The sequence below is a fragment of the Plectropomus leopardus genome, chromosome 4, assembly GCF_008729295.1.
Source record: "Plectropomus leopardus isolate mb chromosome 4, YSFRI_Pleo_2.0, whole genome shotgun sequence".
In the NCBI taxonomy this organism is placed as follows: Eukaryota; Metazoa; Chordata; class Actinopteri; order Perciformes; family Serranidae; genus Plectropomus; species Plectropomus leopardus.
The window spans coordinates 29,662,755-29,676,606 of NC_056466.1; the positions used below are offsets into that span (position 1 = coordinate 29,662,755).

Genomic DNA, 13,852 nt, shown 5'->3' on the forward strand with positions numbered 1-13,852 from the left:
AGAATTTTCTTGCAAGTACACAAACAAGCTGCCAGAGCGACAGGCGGAAAGGAGCACAGACAGGTGTTCAAGGCTCAAAGACTCAGAGCAGAAAGACAGCCTGGTGACTAAGCAGATGGACGGACAGCGTGCGATAATCAGAATCAGAATCAAAATCAGTGTAATGCATTTGTTTTGGTGGGCTGCTATCGTTGGTCACGTTACAGATACAAAATGTCGATTGATTGTTGAGATTAGACATGAATTTTTTGTATTTCAAATATTCAAAGCCACAAATTCCAGTTAAGGACCATCACTGCAGTACAGGGCATCATGAAAGGCCTATTGTTCTGTGGTTTGCTGCGTCCGCAGCTCTTTGCAACGACTGCAGCCTCAGAGAGAAGCAGAGGAGAGAAATAACAACAGAGAGATAAAGAAAGACGTTTGTATGCCTAAAATGTTGCATACACTTAATTTGTCTTTCAGCAAACATTAAGTAATGGGTGGAGAAAAAGCTGAACTTATTTTCAAATGTACTTGAAAAAAAAAATTTAGGTGCAATATGCAGTGATACATTTTACTAAATCAGGGCTGGATTGTCTTGCTACAAAACTGAAATAAGCAAGATTTCGACACTGGGCCCCTCTTCGAGACGGGTCTCTAGACTAGACTCACTCTAAACAACATGTTTGAAAACCCACTTATTTGTTTCCTGCCATGAGTTAAAATGAGAAGATGGATACCGCTGTCATGTTTGTCTGTTCAATATCAGACTGCAGCCAGCAGACAAAGGTAACAAAATCCACATACCAACACTTTTGAAGCTCAGTAATGAACACAGTGTGTCTTACTGTAAAACAAACCAAAACAAGGGTAAGAACTATTGTGGTTTTGTTAAGGCAGTTTCCTGCTTTGACAACTTCTCAATGCAGCGCTACACCAAATTGCATCAGAATACATTCCATTAATAATTTGCAAGTATTTGGTGCGGAATTTTTGAATTAGTGGTTTATTTCGGTCACATGCATCATGAGAAACAAAGATGATTTTTTTCTCAGTCAATAATCAGTAAAGAAATGCCTAAAGATAATCCAGAATAACAGCAACACCAAAGAAAGAAACAATTTAATTAATTTAAAAAAAACATTATTATCCTCAATTATTTTACACTCTAATCAGTCCTTACACTAATCATTTTACATTATAATCTGTAATCATTTTACATGTTAAGTCTTTTTCAAAGCTCAACAGAGAGCAATACAATTTCATCTCAGCACTGAGCCGTTTTATAATTTGACTCCCAAAACTGAAATACATCTACATTTTACATTTGTTTTCAGTTGCCTTTCATCTGACAACAAACAATAAGAAGAGTTAAGATCTTAGTAAATTAACATAAAAGATGCTATAAAGTAAAAGTGGCTATACTGCAGTGTAAAAATGCTCTGTTTCAGGCAAAACCCCTGTTTTAAATATCTTACTTTATTAAAAGTGCAAAAGTAGGCAGTCCCAAAAGTAAAAGTACAAATTCTGCAGAATCTACCATTTTAACAGCATGTATATATTATCACTTCATTATAGTTGCTGGTGCATTCATGGTGAAAGGTGGAGCTACTTGTAAATACTTTACTGGGTGGTTTAATATATCATACCATAGCCTGAATAATGTATTAGTCCATTTATTTCGTATTAATTATCCACATCTGCACAGTAACTACAGCTGTCAAATAAATATAGTGGAGTGGAAGTATAAAGTTGCATAAATGGAAATACTTTAAAACAGTGGTTCCCAGCTGGTGGGTCATGATCCAAAAGTGGGTTGTGGGTCCATTCTGAACAAACTGCAAGTGACTTGTGAATGTGTCAAGTTTGTTAAAACATTTTATTTGAAGTTCACACCTACAGACTACTAAGGGTTTAATTTATCACGCCAATCTTTCTTTGACCAGTCCAGCAGCTATTTTCTCACCCTGTTCTTGGCAATGTCCTTATTTCAGTGGCCGCAGGTTGGCCCTTTGCTGCATGTTACCCCCCCCCCCCCCCCCCCATCCCTCTCTATCATCCCCTTTCACACTATAACTGTCCTATCAAATAAAGGCAAAAAAACGCCCCCCAAAAAGAACCAATCTTATAAAAAAAAAAAATACCACCACTGGAGAAATGGTAGGAAATTAGTGAGACAGAAGGGCCCTGAAGTGCAACACGAATTACCAACCGTACTAAAACCAGGGATTTTGTATTTACGAGGATAATAATGTTTTTATTGAAATAAAAGCTTCAGTTTAGCTTTTCATATGTGACTGACTGAGCCAAGGGCAGCCTATTAAAGATGTGCAGGGCAGAGAAAAATTCAAGCCAACAGACCGAAACAGTAGACAGTCGACAGTAGTAACCAGAAGATGTTTGCCCTGTGGTGCTTCCCAGCCTGGATCAGTCAGGCCTCATCTGCAGAGCCGAGCTGTGTTGAGCAGCACACAATGCTCCTCTGTCCCCACAGCGCACTATTTCACAGCTCCACAACACACAACAGCTTATTATGGAACCAGAGATCCTTCGGCCACAGCTCCCAGTGCCTAAACACTGTCCCCTGCTGAGCACACACACACTGTCACTGGCTCTGGTCGCACAGCCCGAGGCCATAAACAGCCAGTGTGACCGAGAGAGGGCACACAGATATACAGGGTGACACACACATGAAAGCCAGCGCACACACTCACACACTTAACCTACGTGAGGATGAACACACACCACCTTATTAGGCAAGATCCAAGTCAGCCATTAGAAGTCTTAACAGAGGTCACAGAGGTCGCCCAGCTGCTCTCCCTCACGGACGCTGATGACAGGGGGGCGTGTGACGCACCGGTTAATTAACCAGCACCAGGGAGAGGAGGATGGGGTGACAGCAGGGAGACAGGCAGGCCATGAGAGGAGAAATTAGTCATTGGGGTGCCCAGGAGACAAGATTTACATGGTTTTTTTTTTAAATTGTAGATTTTTTGAATGTTCCACAGAAAGTGATTTGAGACAAGAAGCTCTCATATGATTTGGTCTTGTGATGGATTGGAAAGATGTGAGATGACAGAAAAAGGAGCAGCAGGGGTCGATTAAAGCATGACATCTCTCTAATTATCGATCATGTTAACAAGGAACAGCAGAGGTTATTCACCTCACAGCAGCACAGTACTCAATTTGAGTCTCAGCTCTGGTGCTCTCCATTAAGAGGTGTGGCCTTCCTCCACTCTTTATCAACGAGTCTGAATATCAGAATCAGCACCAAGGCACTGGGCTCACATCTCACCAAAAGATAGGTTGTAATTTAGTTTATGATGTCAGACAGGCTAATATGGTCAGGAGAAATGATTACACAGGACCAAAAATGGTTTCAGTGTTCTTTTGGGCATGTAAGTTTTGTTTAACCTTAAGTTTTGTTTGGATCCTTAGGAAAATGACTCTTTGAAAAATATGGGAAGAAGGCAATTAGCAATAAAAGAAAAAAAAAATACCTGAAAATAACCCCCAAAAGCAAAAGAAAAAGCAAGAAAATTTGAAAAAAAAAAAAAAACCCCAAAAAATAAATAGCCTTTTTAAAAAGTACAGGAAATTCACCTGAAAATCATACAACAACAACAACAACAACAACAATAACAATAATAATAATAATAATAATACAAATAATAATAATAATAATAATAATAATAATAATAATAATAATAATGATAATAAGGATAATACCAATAATAAAAGGAAAGTACCAGGAAAAACAGCTAGAATTATGATGTAACATAATATTAAATTGTAATTATGATAATTACTTAATTACTAAATACTTGTGAAAGGAGTACTTGAAAAAATGTAAGCCTATCTGTGTATTAAATACAGCCTTGTTTACAGTATGAACAACACAGAAAAATCAAAGTTCTCAAATTGCCATCCCTGTTTTTAAATCAAAATTATGATTTGATGGAAAATTATATTGTTTAGGAATATATCCTTAAGCAGTGGTTTGCAAATGTTATGGCTTGCAAACCCTTAAAAAAAAACAGTGACTGCATGCAACCCTTTCACTGGTTGCATACCTCCCTAGGCAGATTATGATACAATGGGCCCCTGGGCACAGCTATGCAAAAATTCAATTCAGACTGCGCTTATTTGTTATTGTTGTTGTTGTTGTTATCTGATTGTAAATGAGGTGTCAAAGTGCATTAAAATAAGCATTAAAATAGAGCTTGTTTATAAAAAAAAGTTTGCCTCTTGGCAGAAATGATTGAGGACAGTAAACACTGAAAAGTTGAAAACAGGCAATTTATTTACTATATATTTTGATAAATTAATAACTGTTTATTAACTGGCCCATTTTGCAAAAGTGGCTGCCAGGCAAAGCAAGTTAAATATCCCTGCTCTTAACTTTTCTAATTATTTATTAAAAAAGAAGCCACACAGTCTTTGTGATTTAAAAAAAAAAAAAGAACAGAGATTTAAAACAAAAATATATCATTTTTAATTGTGATTTATGGTTTTCAAAAAGGTGGTGAGGGAAAATGTTCTTTTTTTCTGTGCAATCAGAATATCTTGTGACCCCTTGGAAAAGTATAGACCCACAACTGGCAGGATTTTAATATCATGCATGTTTCAAAACTCCTGATGCTGATTTTGGGATGAGGTAGAATTCTGAAAACCAACAAACTCACATGGAAAACAGTTCAGCGATCAACAACAGCAGCATCATGAAGGACTATGGCACTGTTGATCACTGTTGTGCCCCTGTTCGACCACATGGGGGAGCCAGTACAAAGGCCAAAAACACACCACATTACAGTTAGATGGACTTCAATGCCTCCACATTGTGTTATTGTGATAAGAGCCTCTCCATCTGTGCACACGTCTCATTTTGTCCTTTGAAAGCATTTCATCAAGTTCAATTTGTCTGTGTGATGGAGGCTGTAATGTTTTTTAAAAAAAAATTTCCATGACCGATTAACATGTTCAGGCTACCCAGGGCAAAAATTACCTGTGTCCTTCCATTTAAGTACAGTGGACGCAGCGTATTACAGAGGTCAGCCAAAAACATCTTGTATAATGTGTTGTCATGGTGGCTTAGCAATAGAGTTCATAGGGGGGATTCGCTTCTTCTAGCAACAACAGGAAAATATCTCGAAATTGTTAAATGAATGGGAGCTTTAGATTCTTGTGGACATTTTGCATCTCATCCAGAAGGCTTCTTCAGTTCTGACCAACATCATCAAGTATTTCTTAATGACATTATAAATGCATTAAATCAATGACAAATGGAGCATCCAGGTAGCTAAATGGTTACAGTGCACCATGCAATCACATTTCCCACAGTTTATTTCCGGCTGAGAACTTTTGCTGCTTGTCATAGCCCTTTAACGTCCCTTGTCTCCTGTCTTGGGTTAATAAAGATGAGAATGCCTGAAAATGATGATCATCATCAAAAATATGAGTATATCATTGATTCCCTCCAGTCTCTCTTCTTTGTTCTGTTCTCTTCTTTGTGCTTAATAAAGCAGCGGGGTTTATGTAAATTTTTCTTTGAGTTGAAACATTCTCAATTCACCAGGACGTCTGGCTCTGAGCAAATACTTGTTTCACTGTGTGTCTCCATGTGTGCAATCATACTGCCTCAAAAGTTCACAGAGATTCAACAGAGTTTGATTTTGGACATAGAATAAGATTATATGATAATGTGAGACCCAGTTACTTGAGTGTCACAGATTTGCTGACAAGTGACTAAAAATACTAAAAATCATGAGACAATCATGAGCCGCACTGTCAGGCTTTTAGCTAATGCCAACCTCAGCATGATAAAGTGCTCACAGCAACAATGCTAACACACTAATATTTAGTGGGTTTAATGTTCACCATCTTAGCAGTGTGTTAGCAATAGCTAATTAACACTAAATACAAAGCACAGCTGAGGCTGATGGTAATGACATTATAATTGCATATTTTCTTTGTCATAACCAAAGCATTATGATGGTAGTCGATGAAGTTATAAAGAATGATTAAAGTTCTGACAATTTATCCTGAGGATTAATGTCTGTGGAATATTTCATGGCAATTTATCCAGTAGCCTAGCTGTTAAGATATTTGAGTCTGGACTGAAGTGGTGGGTTGACCGATCAGTCATCACAATATCTGACTAAATTTGCCATCTCTTGAGCAGCTGGCATGGCCAAAAACTAGGACTGACCTGACCATTGCTATGGTAATTCATGTCCAAATAAGTATTTGAATGCTCCATTTTTTAGAGCTGGACAAAGACAAGGACTTTTAAATTTACAGTTTTGTGACTAGGACAATTTGGCCACCATGACAGGCTTACAGATACATCAGCATGATGTCAAAAAAGTCAAGAATGGTTTTGTCATGAACTGGCTCAAGGTTCAGACAAAAGAAGGAAGAACAAAAAAATAATAATAAGATGTGAACAATAAGTTACATCAGTGGTGTGTGCAAGTGTGGGTGTGGAAAATGGTGTATAAAAATGTTGCAAAAAAACCCCAAAAAAAACAGTCAAACAAAAGGACCATGTGGGAGCTGAGGCAGCTGCAAGAGACTGAGGCAGACTGAGGTGCCATGCAGCTCCCTAGCATGCTGCACTGCCAGCCCACTACCTGCAAAGAAAGGAGTAAGCGCAAAGCAGGACAGGCGGAGCAGAGGCACAAGAGGGGTCGTCTCAGTTTCAAAATTTACAAAGATGAACCCTAAAAGGTTGAGTGCCAGATACACCAAAGGCATAATCAGAAATGTACAAACAACATGGCAAATCACGTGAAAACTTTAAGTAACAGCTCTCGCAAAGTTTTTTTTTTTCCAGCTGTTATGGCTAATGTTACTGTAATGCTAACAAGGTAGCTAACTGTCTCATTATTTTAGGTGCAACAACTGAAAACTGATGTTCAGTATTGATGTCCAAAAACTGGTATTCAGACTACTAAAAACCAGTTGACACAAAAGCTGTGTTTGAAACCATTCACTCACTCATTCACTCACTCACTCACTATTCTCTGTAGTTCTTCACTATGTAGTGTGTTTTAAATAGTAAACTATACAGGGAATAATCAAACAAGACTTCAAGACGTCAAACCCTACTACAAAATGGCTAACACACTATATAGTGCACTATTTCTGTGATACAGATAAAGTGTACCCTGGGGCTTTAAGGATCCCTGAAGGTCTGAGGCCTCACAGCAGTTGCCTGATTTGCCCAGTTGTTAATCCACACATTTTTGTCTGAGAGAAAGAGCAACCACCTATATTTTAAATCAAAGTTAAGCCAAATAAGATTGGTGTGATCTTGTCTAATGAGAAAGAGATGGTAGTTATAATGACTTGGCTGTTAAACCAGTGAGAAAAGAAAGTCAACAGAGACAATTCAAGTTTTAACAGTAACAACTGTTGTTTATTAGGTGCTTTGTTCATACAAAACAACACACTGTTTGCAAAGTGTTTGTATCTATTGATAAAAGTAAGAATAAAGTGCTTGTTCTTCAACTGTACATATCTGATTAACTGAATTCTGTTTCATGGCTCGCTCAGTTTATGTGAACTTGTTGTCTATCATGGAATAAATGGCTTATTTATCAAATGTGAAAAGTAACAGGCAGGAAGACTGATGCTCAAAGTACAGAAATTATTTATTTTTACACAGGAAGTAAGTGTGGTGAAGTTGAGCATTTGTGTCATGCTTCCTTTGGAATAAATTGATTTTTCTCTCTTAACACTTATCTGTATATGATGCATAATCATTTCAAAATCAAAACAAAAGCATATCATATTTACAAAAACTGAATCAAGAACAAAACGCTTGACTTAGCACTAGATCGTACACTGTCATATTCAATAAAACAAGAAAGCAATGAAGTTTTTAAGATACCTCATGATTTGAGACAAATGTGCGCTCACCGTGTTTGAAAGTAGATGAGCTGTGCGTGGTTTAGATGCTGATGTTACAACTGAAAGTGTACAATACCTGAAACCAGAGCAGTTATGAGCTAAAGTTGAGTAGATTTTGTACAGCTGCAAAAAAATAACCTCCTCTTCCATGAGATGTACAGTTTAAATTGTGTCCACCATCTTTCATTTTTACACTAGTTCAATACTTTGGTTGGCTGCACACAGACAAAGAGAGGAAACAAATGGAAGGGCAGCCATTACCATTGATTAAACTCCCGACTCTCTGCTGATGTATAAAGGTAGAGTGGGCTGTAGTCTGTCAAGGCTGATCTGATTCTCTGTGTCCAGAACACACAGCATCTCCACCGTCTGCTCCTCCACAAACGTCTCTTTGAAACCCAAGTGAATGTCGTCTCTCATCTTTACCTCTCTGTCACTTCGGACATTCAGGCCCGCTGCCTTCTCTTTCACATCCTCCTCATCCTCGTCGTCCCCACAGCACAAAGCTACCTCATTCTCGTAGCAGAAGGCGCTGGGGGAGTGAGGGCCCAGAAAGTGGCGGGCTGCCCTCGGGACAAATGGTGATGGAGAGCGGGAGTAACTCGAACTTGAGGATGAGGACTGCCCGCCACGACCTGTCATTTGACTCAGTTCCCTGGCACTGCAGTGAGGCGTAGATGGCACTTCGTAGGACTTATGGAAGCGGGAGTAGTCCACGTAGTAGCGGTCGCTCTTCTCAAAGACCACTGGCTCAAAACGGTGACCCCAAAGGATCTCCTTGGCCAAGTAGGAACTACGGGCCTGAGTGGTCATAGCTGTGGCCTCCACCATCCCCTCTAGGATGACCACGATCTCAAAGTCTGCCTTGAGCAGGTCGGCACGGCTCAGGTTGTACAGAGGACTGTTCTTGTTGATCTCATGGACCACCACCAGCGGTGACACCAGAAACAGTCGATCCAGCCCATCGTCATAGCCAACATCAATGTCCGTTTGCTCCAAAGGGAGGTACTCGCCCTCCGCCGTCACATGCGGCCTAATGAGCTGAGCCCGCACGTGCGCTTCCACAATGTGGCTCTTGCGCATGTTTCCCAGGCGCCACATGAGGCACAGCTTACCATCTCGCAGAGCGATGACGGCATTATGTGAGAACAGCAAGGTCTGCGCCCGCTTCTTGGGACGCACCATCTTTGCCATGATGGTGCCGATCATGAAGGAGTCAATAATGCAGCCCACAATGGACTGGACCACCACAGTCACCACAGCGACTGGACACTCTTCAGTGACACACCGGAAACCATATCCAATGGTGGTCTGGGTCTCTATGGAGAAGAGGAACGCCCCGATGAAACCCTGAATGTGGAGAATGCATGGCCGCCATTCATCTTTTCCATCCTCTACGTTGTTTTGAGGATCCCCTTCCTTCAGAGGAATGTGAAAGTTAAAGTCTCCATGAGCGAGCGCCACACCCCAGAAGATCAGGCCAAACACCAGCCAAGACAGGAGGAAGGTGGTGGTGAAAATAAGCAGCAGGTAGCGCCAGCGTATGTCCACGCAGGTGGTGAATATGTCAGCCAGGTATCGTCTGGGCTTGTCCTCCATGTTGTTGAACACCACATTGCACTGGCCGTTCTTCTTCACAAAGCGGCTGCGCAGACGGCCGGTGCCCAGATCCAGACCCAGACGACATGAAGGTGAAGCACGGCAGCTGTTGTGGATGGGCTCATTTGTCACTCTCAAAGACAAAGCCCCTCTTCCCTCATCACTCCCTGGACACTCTCCTCCTCCTTCTTCACCCCGCATGCAGGCCCCCGACAACGTCTGCTGAGTCAGAGGACTGTGGCCGTTGTGGAGGCCCAGGCTGGAGATCTTCAGGGCATCTTCATCTGTGGAAACGATGCTGTATCTGGAAGAACAGAGGGGACAAAATGAGTTTATAAAGCTAGTCACTATTTCCCACCATTGTCACTCTTCGTTCTATAAATATAAGAAATCAGTGTTGGATCAGAACTTCTTAGCCGCTTAGTTTACATCTTACCGGTATCTCTCACTACAACATGTGGAGAAATCCAATGCATGAAATACCTGCATTGCCTAGTTATGAATTTGCAAAGTTTTAAATTGCAAACAGTTAACTGGATGTTTTGGTATCCTTTTTCTAATAAGTCACATCATTCAAAAGCTTTATCAATCATAACTAATGTTTTCATTACTGGTGTATAGAACATCTTATTTATCGATTAGCTATAGGTCTATCACCAGAACGATTTTTGGGATGTCAGGCTGTAAAAAATCTCAACAAGATCTCAAAAATCTCAAAAGGTGAAGCCATGATAGCTATCAAGTCTGTTGATATAAATGTTAATACGTTATAAAGGGAAATGAACTTTAAATTCTGCAGTTACACACACTAATAAATTCATCAATTAAGGTTTCTCAAAAAACGTAAGTGAGTCATCTGCATAAAAGTATAAATGTTGTGGATAAAGAGGTTTTGCTGATAATCCATCAAGTCTGCAATCGTAAATGTTAATAAATAGTTATAAAATGTGTTGTCATCCAGAGGCCCTGCAGTATTGTTCCATAGGATGAGATGTTAAAAGGTCTAATTAGGCAGTGTTGGTCTGTAGTTAATCATGTATAAACCATTATAAACCCAATATTAAGGGTGACTTATAAAAGTGGCACAGATATTTTTAATAACTGCTCTAAATTTGTGCTTGCAGCAGTAATTTGTGGTTCAACTTTTTTTTCCTGTGATCTTTAGTGAGAAGCAACAGAAATGACCTTAAAGAAAAACTAAAGCATTTTTGGCCACTGACATAGTTTTATTCTGCATCCTCTCTTACCTATTGACTCGCACCGCTCCCATGGCACCGGTGATCATCAGGCTGTGTCTGCGAGGGCAGTAATGTAGGTTGGGGCGGGCAGTTCCAACCATTAAAGTACTGTTGCTGGACAGGGGGGCAGTATGAGCTCAGGTTTGTCTTGCATTCGTTATCAGCGCTGCCCTCTTATGATGCATTTTCTGTGAACAAAGAAGACAAAGAGGACATTCTTTTAGGTATCAGAATAGTGACTTTGAGTGCATTCAAAATGTGGAGAAAAACCAGACATAAACTGGTTAACATAATTGGCTAATTCCTGGACTCCCCAAAGTATCAACAAAGCTAAGAGTCCACAACCATGCTTGCAGATCTAAGAGGCAACACCAGGCCCCCAGGAATTTGAGATAGTGGCCAAACCATGAAATTACAATCTTTGGGTCCATCACATAATGCCATTGGGCCCAATAAGACTTTTTCCAAAGACTTACATGGTGAAACTCACGTCTGTAAATCAGTGGACACATATTTTGAGCATCACAACCCTCACGAAATGACTTGTCTCATTCTTCGGATTTGATCCATTTGGTCTGATAACACTTTAGAAGTCTACAAGGGTCACTCGATTAAATCATTTCAATCTTTTTTTGACCTCCTGCACCACTGAGCAACTGTCATAGGAATTAATGAGGCCCAGCCGCTGACACTGAATCCAGTTCTCTCTCTCTATACATCCATGGGCTGAACTCACAGAGCGGAAATTTGAACCAAATTCGAACATCAACATGTCAGCATGCTCACAATTACAATGTTACCATGCAAATGTTTACTGTTTGAGGTAAACATTAGTTCAGCGTGTTAGCATGCTAACATTTAGTAATGTGCAGCAGTACTGCTGAGGATGATGGAAATGGCATTAGTTTTGCAAGCATTTGGTACTAACTAAAGTATTGGACAATTTTTAAAAAACTGACTTGTATATTTAGACTGATTTTCGTGGCAGCCTGAAACAAAGTGGTAAACAAACCGACACTGCCATTCATAGTGTCATGTCACTAGCATGGCTAAAAATCAGAGGCATCAAATATCTCTCTCTGCAAGTTTTGGCCTTGCCCTAATGCACGGGGCAGACCAGACAGTTTTGTGTAATGAAAGCTTATTGATTAGGTCCTTGCTAGTGGTTAGCCTTAGGGACCTTCAGACCAACCAGGGGTGGAAAACCAGACAGGCAGTGGAAGGGACAAAGGTCTAAAAAAGAGATGAATCAGTGGTAATCTACTGTTAGAGGAACAATTGATCTGCTGTTTGGCCTGATGACAAGGTTGGAGGGTGATTTCACTCAGCTTATTATGTCAGCAAGCTGGAAACGAGGAGAACCAAAAAGCAACTAGTTGCGTAACCAATAGAAGGCCAATTGCACGCAATACAAAAGGGCAGCGGTGGTTTATGTTTTATTGTATGTGAATCACTTTGGCTGATATAAATTAGTTGACAGTGAAAGGTAGTAATGGATTGTCTTGGGAAAATCTCTGACAACTGCAGTTTAAAAGCCTTTGTTCAATATCGTCATCAATAACAAGCAAATAGAAACACACTCACATAAACACACACAAGTACAATTTTGATGGGATTTGATGTCATGTAATGTGTCCTGGGTGCAACCCTTGTGTGTGATGCTTCCAGACTCTCTTTCCTGTAACACAGAGGACAGATGTTACGAACTCCTGGCTGATTAGCCGGATAAAGAGTGATTTTCAACTAGATAATCCCAAAAGGGCAGATGATTACGTCAGCTTGGTACAGCTGGAGGAGAGTCTCCTCTGCAGAAAGTCACAACCTTTTATTACAGAGTCCTTAAAGATGCCAGCCAATACATCGGATCAGTTCACAAGTCAGTCTGCTTGGATTTATAATAGAGACAGGGAGTGAAAGACTGCACTGTGTAGTACAGCCTAATTTTTACTTTAAAAAAACAAACAAAATTGTATTGTTTCTGTTGGTAAAGAGGACTGCATGGCCTTCAAATTAGTGGCAAATATTTGTTGTTTTTCATGTTGGTTTTGTATCTAATGTTCTGCATCTTTCATTAACTGTGCTGTGTCAAACATTTGGCCCATGCCACCATTGCTGGACATGACACGTGGCACACATGTGGCACATGTCACCTGGCTCAGGCAGTGTCATGCAAACAAAACTCCAAGCAATAGTTTCAGATAAGCTTGTCACAAATTTTACCTTTATAAAGCTAACTGTATATGTAAAATTCAGTTGTTGAAATGTCAGAGAGCCATGGGCAGATTATGAGACAATGGGCTCCTGGGCACAGATGCAAAGGGTCCCTCCACATCTCCTATATAGGAGCCAGACTTTGGTATCATTTGCCTCTCCTTGTGGTTTATTTTTGTCTCTTTGAGTTAATTTTTTCATATTTTCAATGTCTTCTTACTAGCTTGTGCTTTTGGGGTCAGCATGAAAAAAGAAGTCCTAAAAGTACTATGGGTGAAAATGTGTCGTGGATCATCCCTGGGACAATCGAATCAACTCCAGTTTAAAGTCCCAGAAAAAAAAAAAAAAGATATCAAGTGGACCTTGATTTGGGATTGCTCTGTCTAAACACAACCTATCACTTTAGAATCGGAATCAGAATAAAGTTTTTTATCTTAATGTCTGCTTTCACTTACAAGGAATTAGCCTTGCTGAATAAACATATATTACGAGGAAATAAAATTGAAGGGAAAGTACTGCAACAGTCAAGAATATGAATACAGAATAGAAAAATTCAGCCTGCTCTTATCCCCAGGTCATCAGATATATGCTACATCACACCTTCTGGCTTTATGAACGGCACCTGGCTGTCAACTGCCTCCACTGTTAACCCATTCACAGCAATACTTGACACCAAGAGCAACTGATGTAGTATAAACGTAGAACTGTTTAAATGTTTGTGGTTGTAAATATCGTTCTTATTTTAATCCAAAACATGATATATTTAGGTAGTTTTATATACATGCCAATAATATATATACTGTGAATCTGCCAAAAATGTACACTGATAAATAACTGTATGTCTGAATCAACATTAAATACTGTCATTAACTTAATATTGTCACTAATGCAGCCAACTGTTGACAGTA

General features: G+C 39.9%; 1 protein-coding gene across 1 annotated transcript in view; it reads right to left on the bottom strand.

Moving 5' to 3' along the window:
- Positions 1 to 8,115: 8,115 nt before the first annotated feature.
- LOC121942073 (ATP-sensitive inward rectifier potassium channel 12-like) overlaps positions 8,116 to 13,852 on the bottom strand; it is a 9,103-nt gene continuing 3,366 nt past the window's right edge. The window contains exons 2-3 of the mRNA XM_042485163.1: positions 10,743 to 10,921; positions 8,116 to 9,799 (exon numbers count right to left, since the gene is read on the bottom strand). Of these exons, the coding sequence (XP_042341097.1) occupies positions 8,164 to 9,799; positions 10,743 to 10,834 (1,728 nt within the window). The 5' untranslated portion in view covers positions 10,835 to 10,921 and the 3' untranslated portion in view covers positions 8,116 to 8,163. The remainder of the gene's footprint in view (positions 9,800 to 10,742; positions 10,922 to 13,852) is intronic.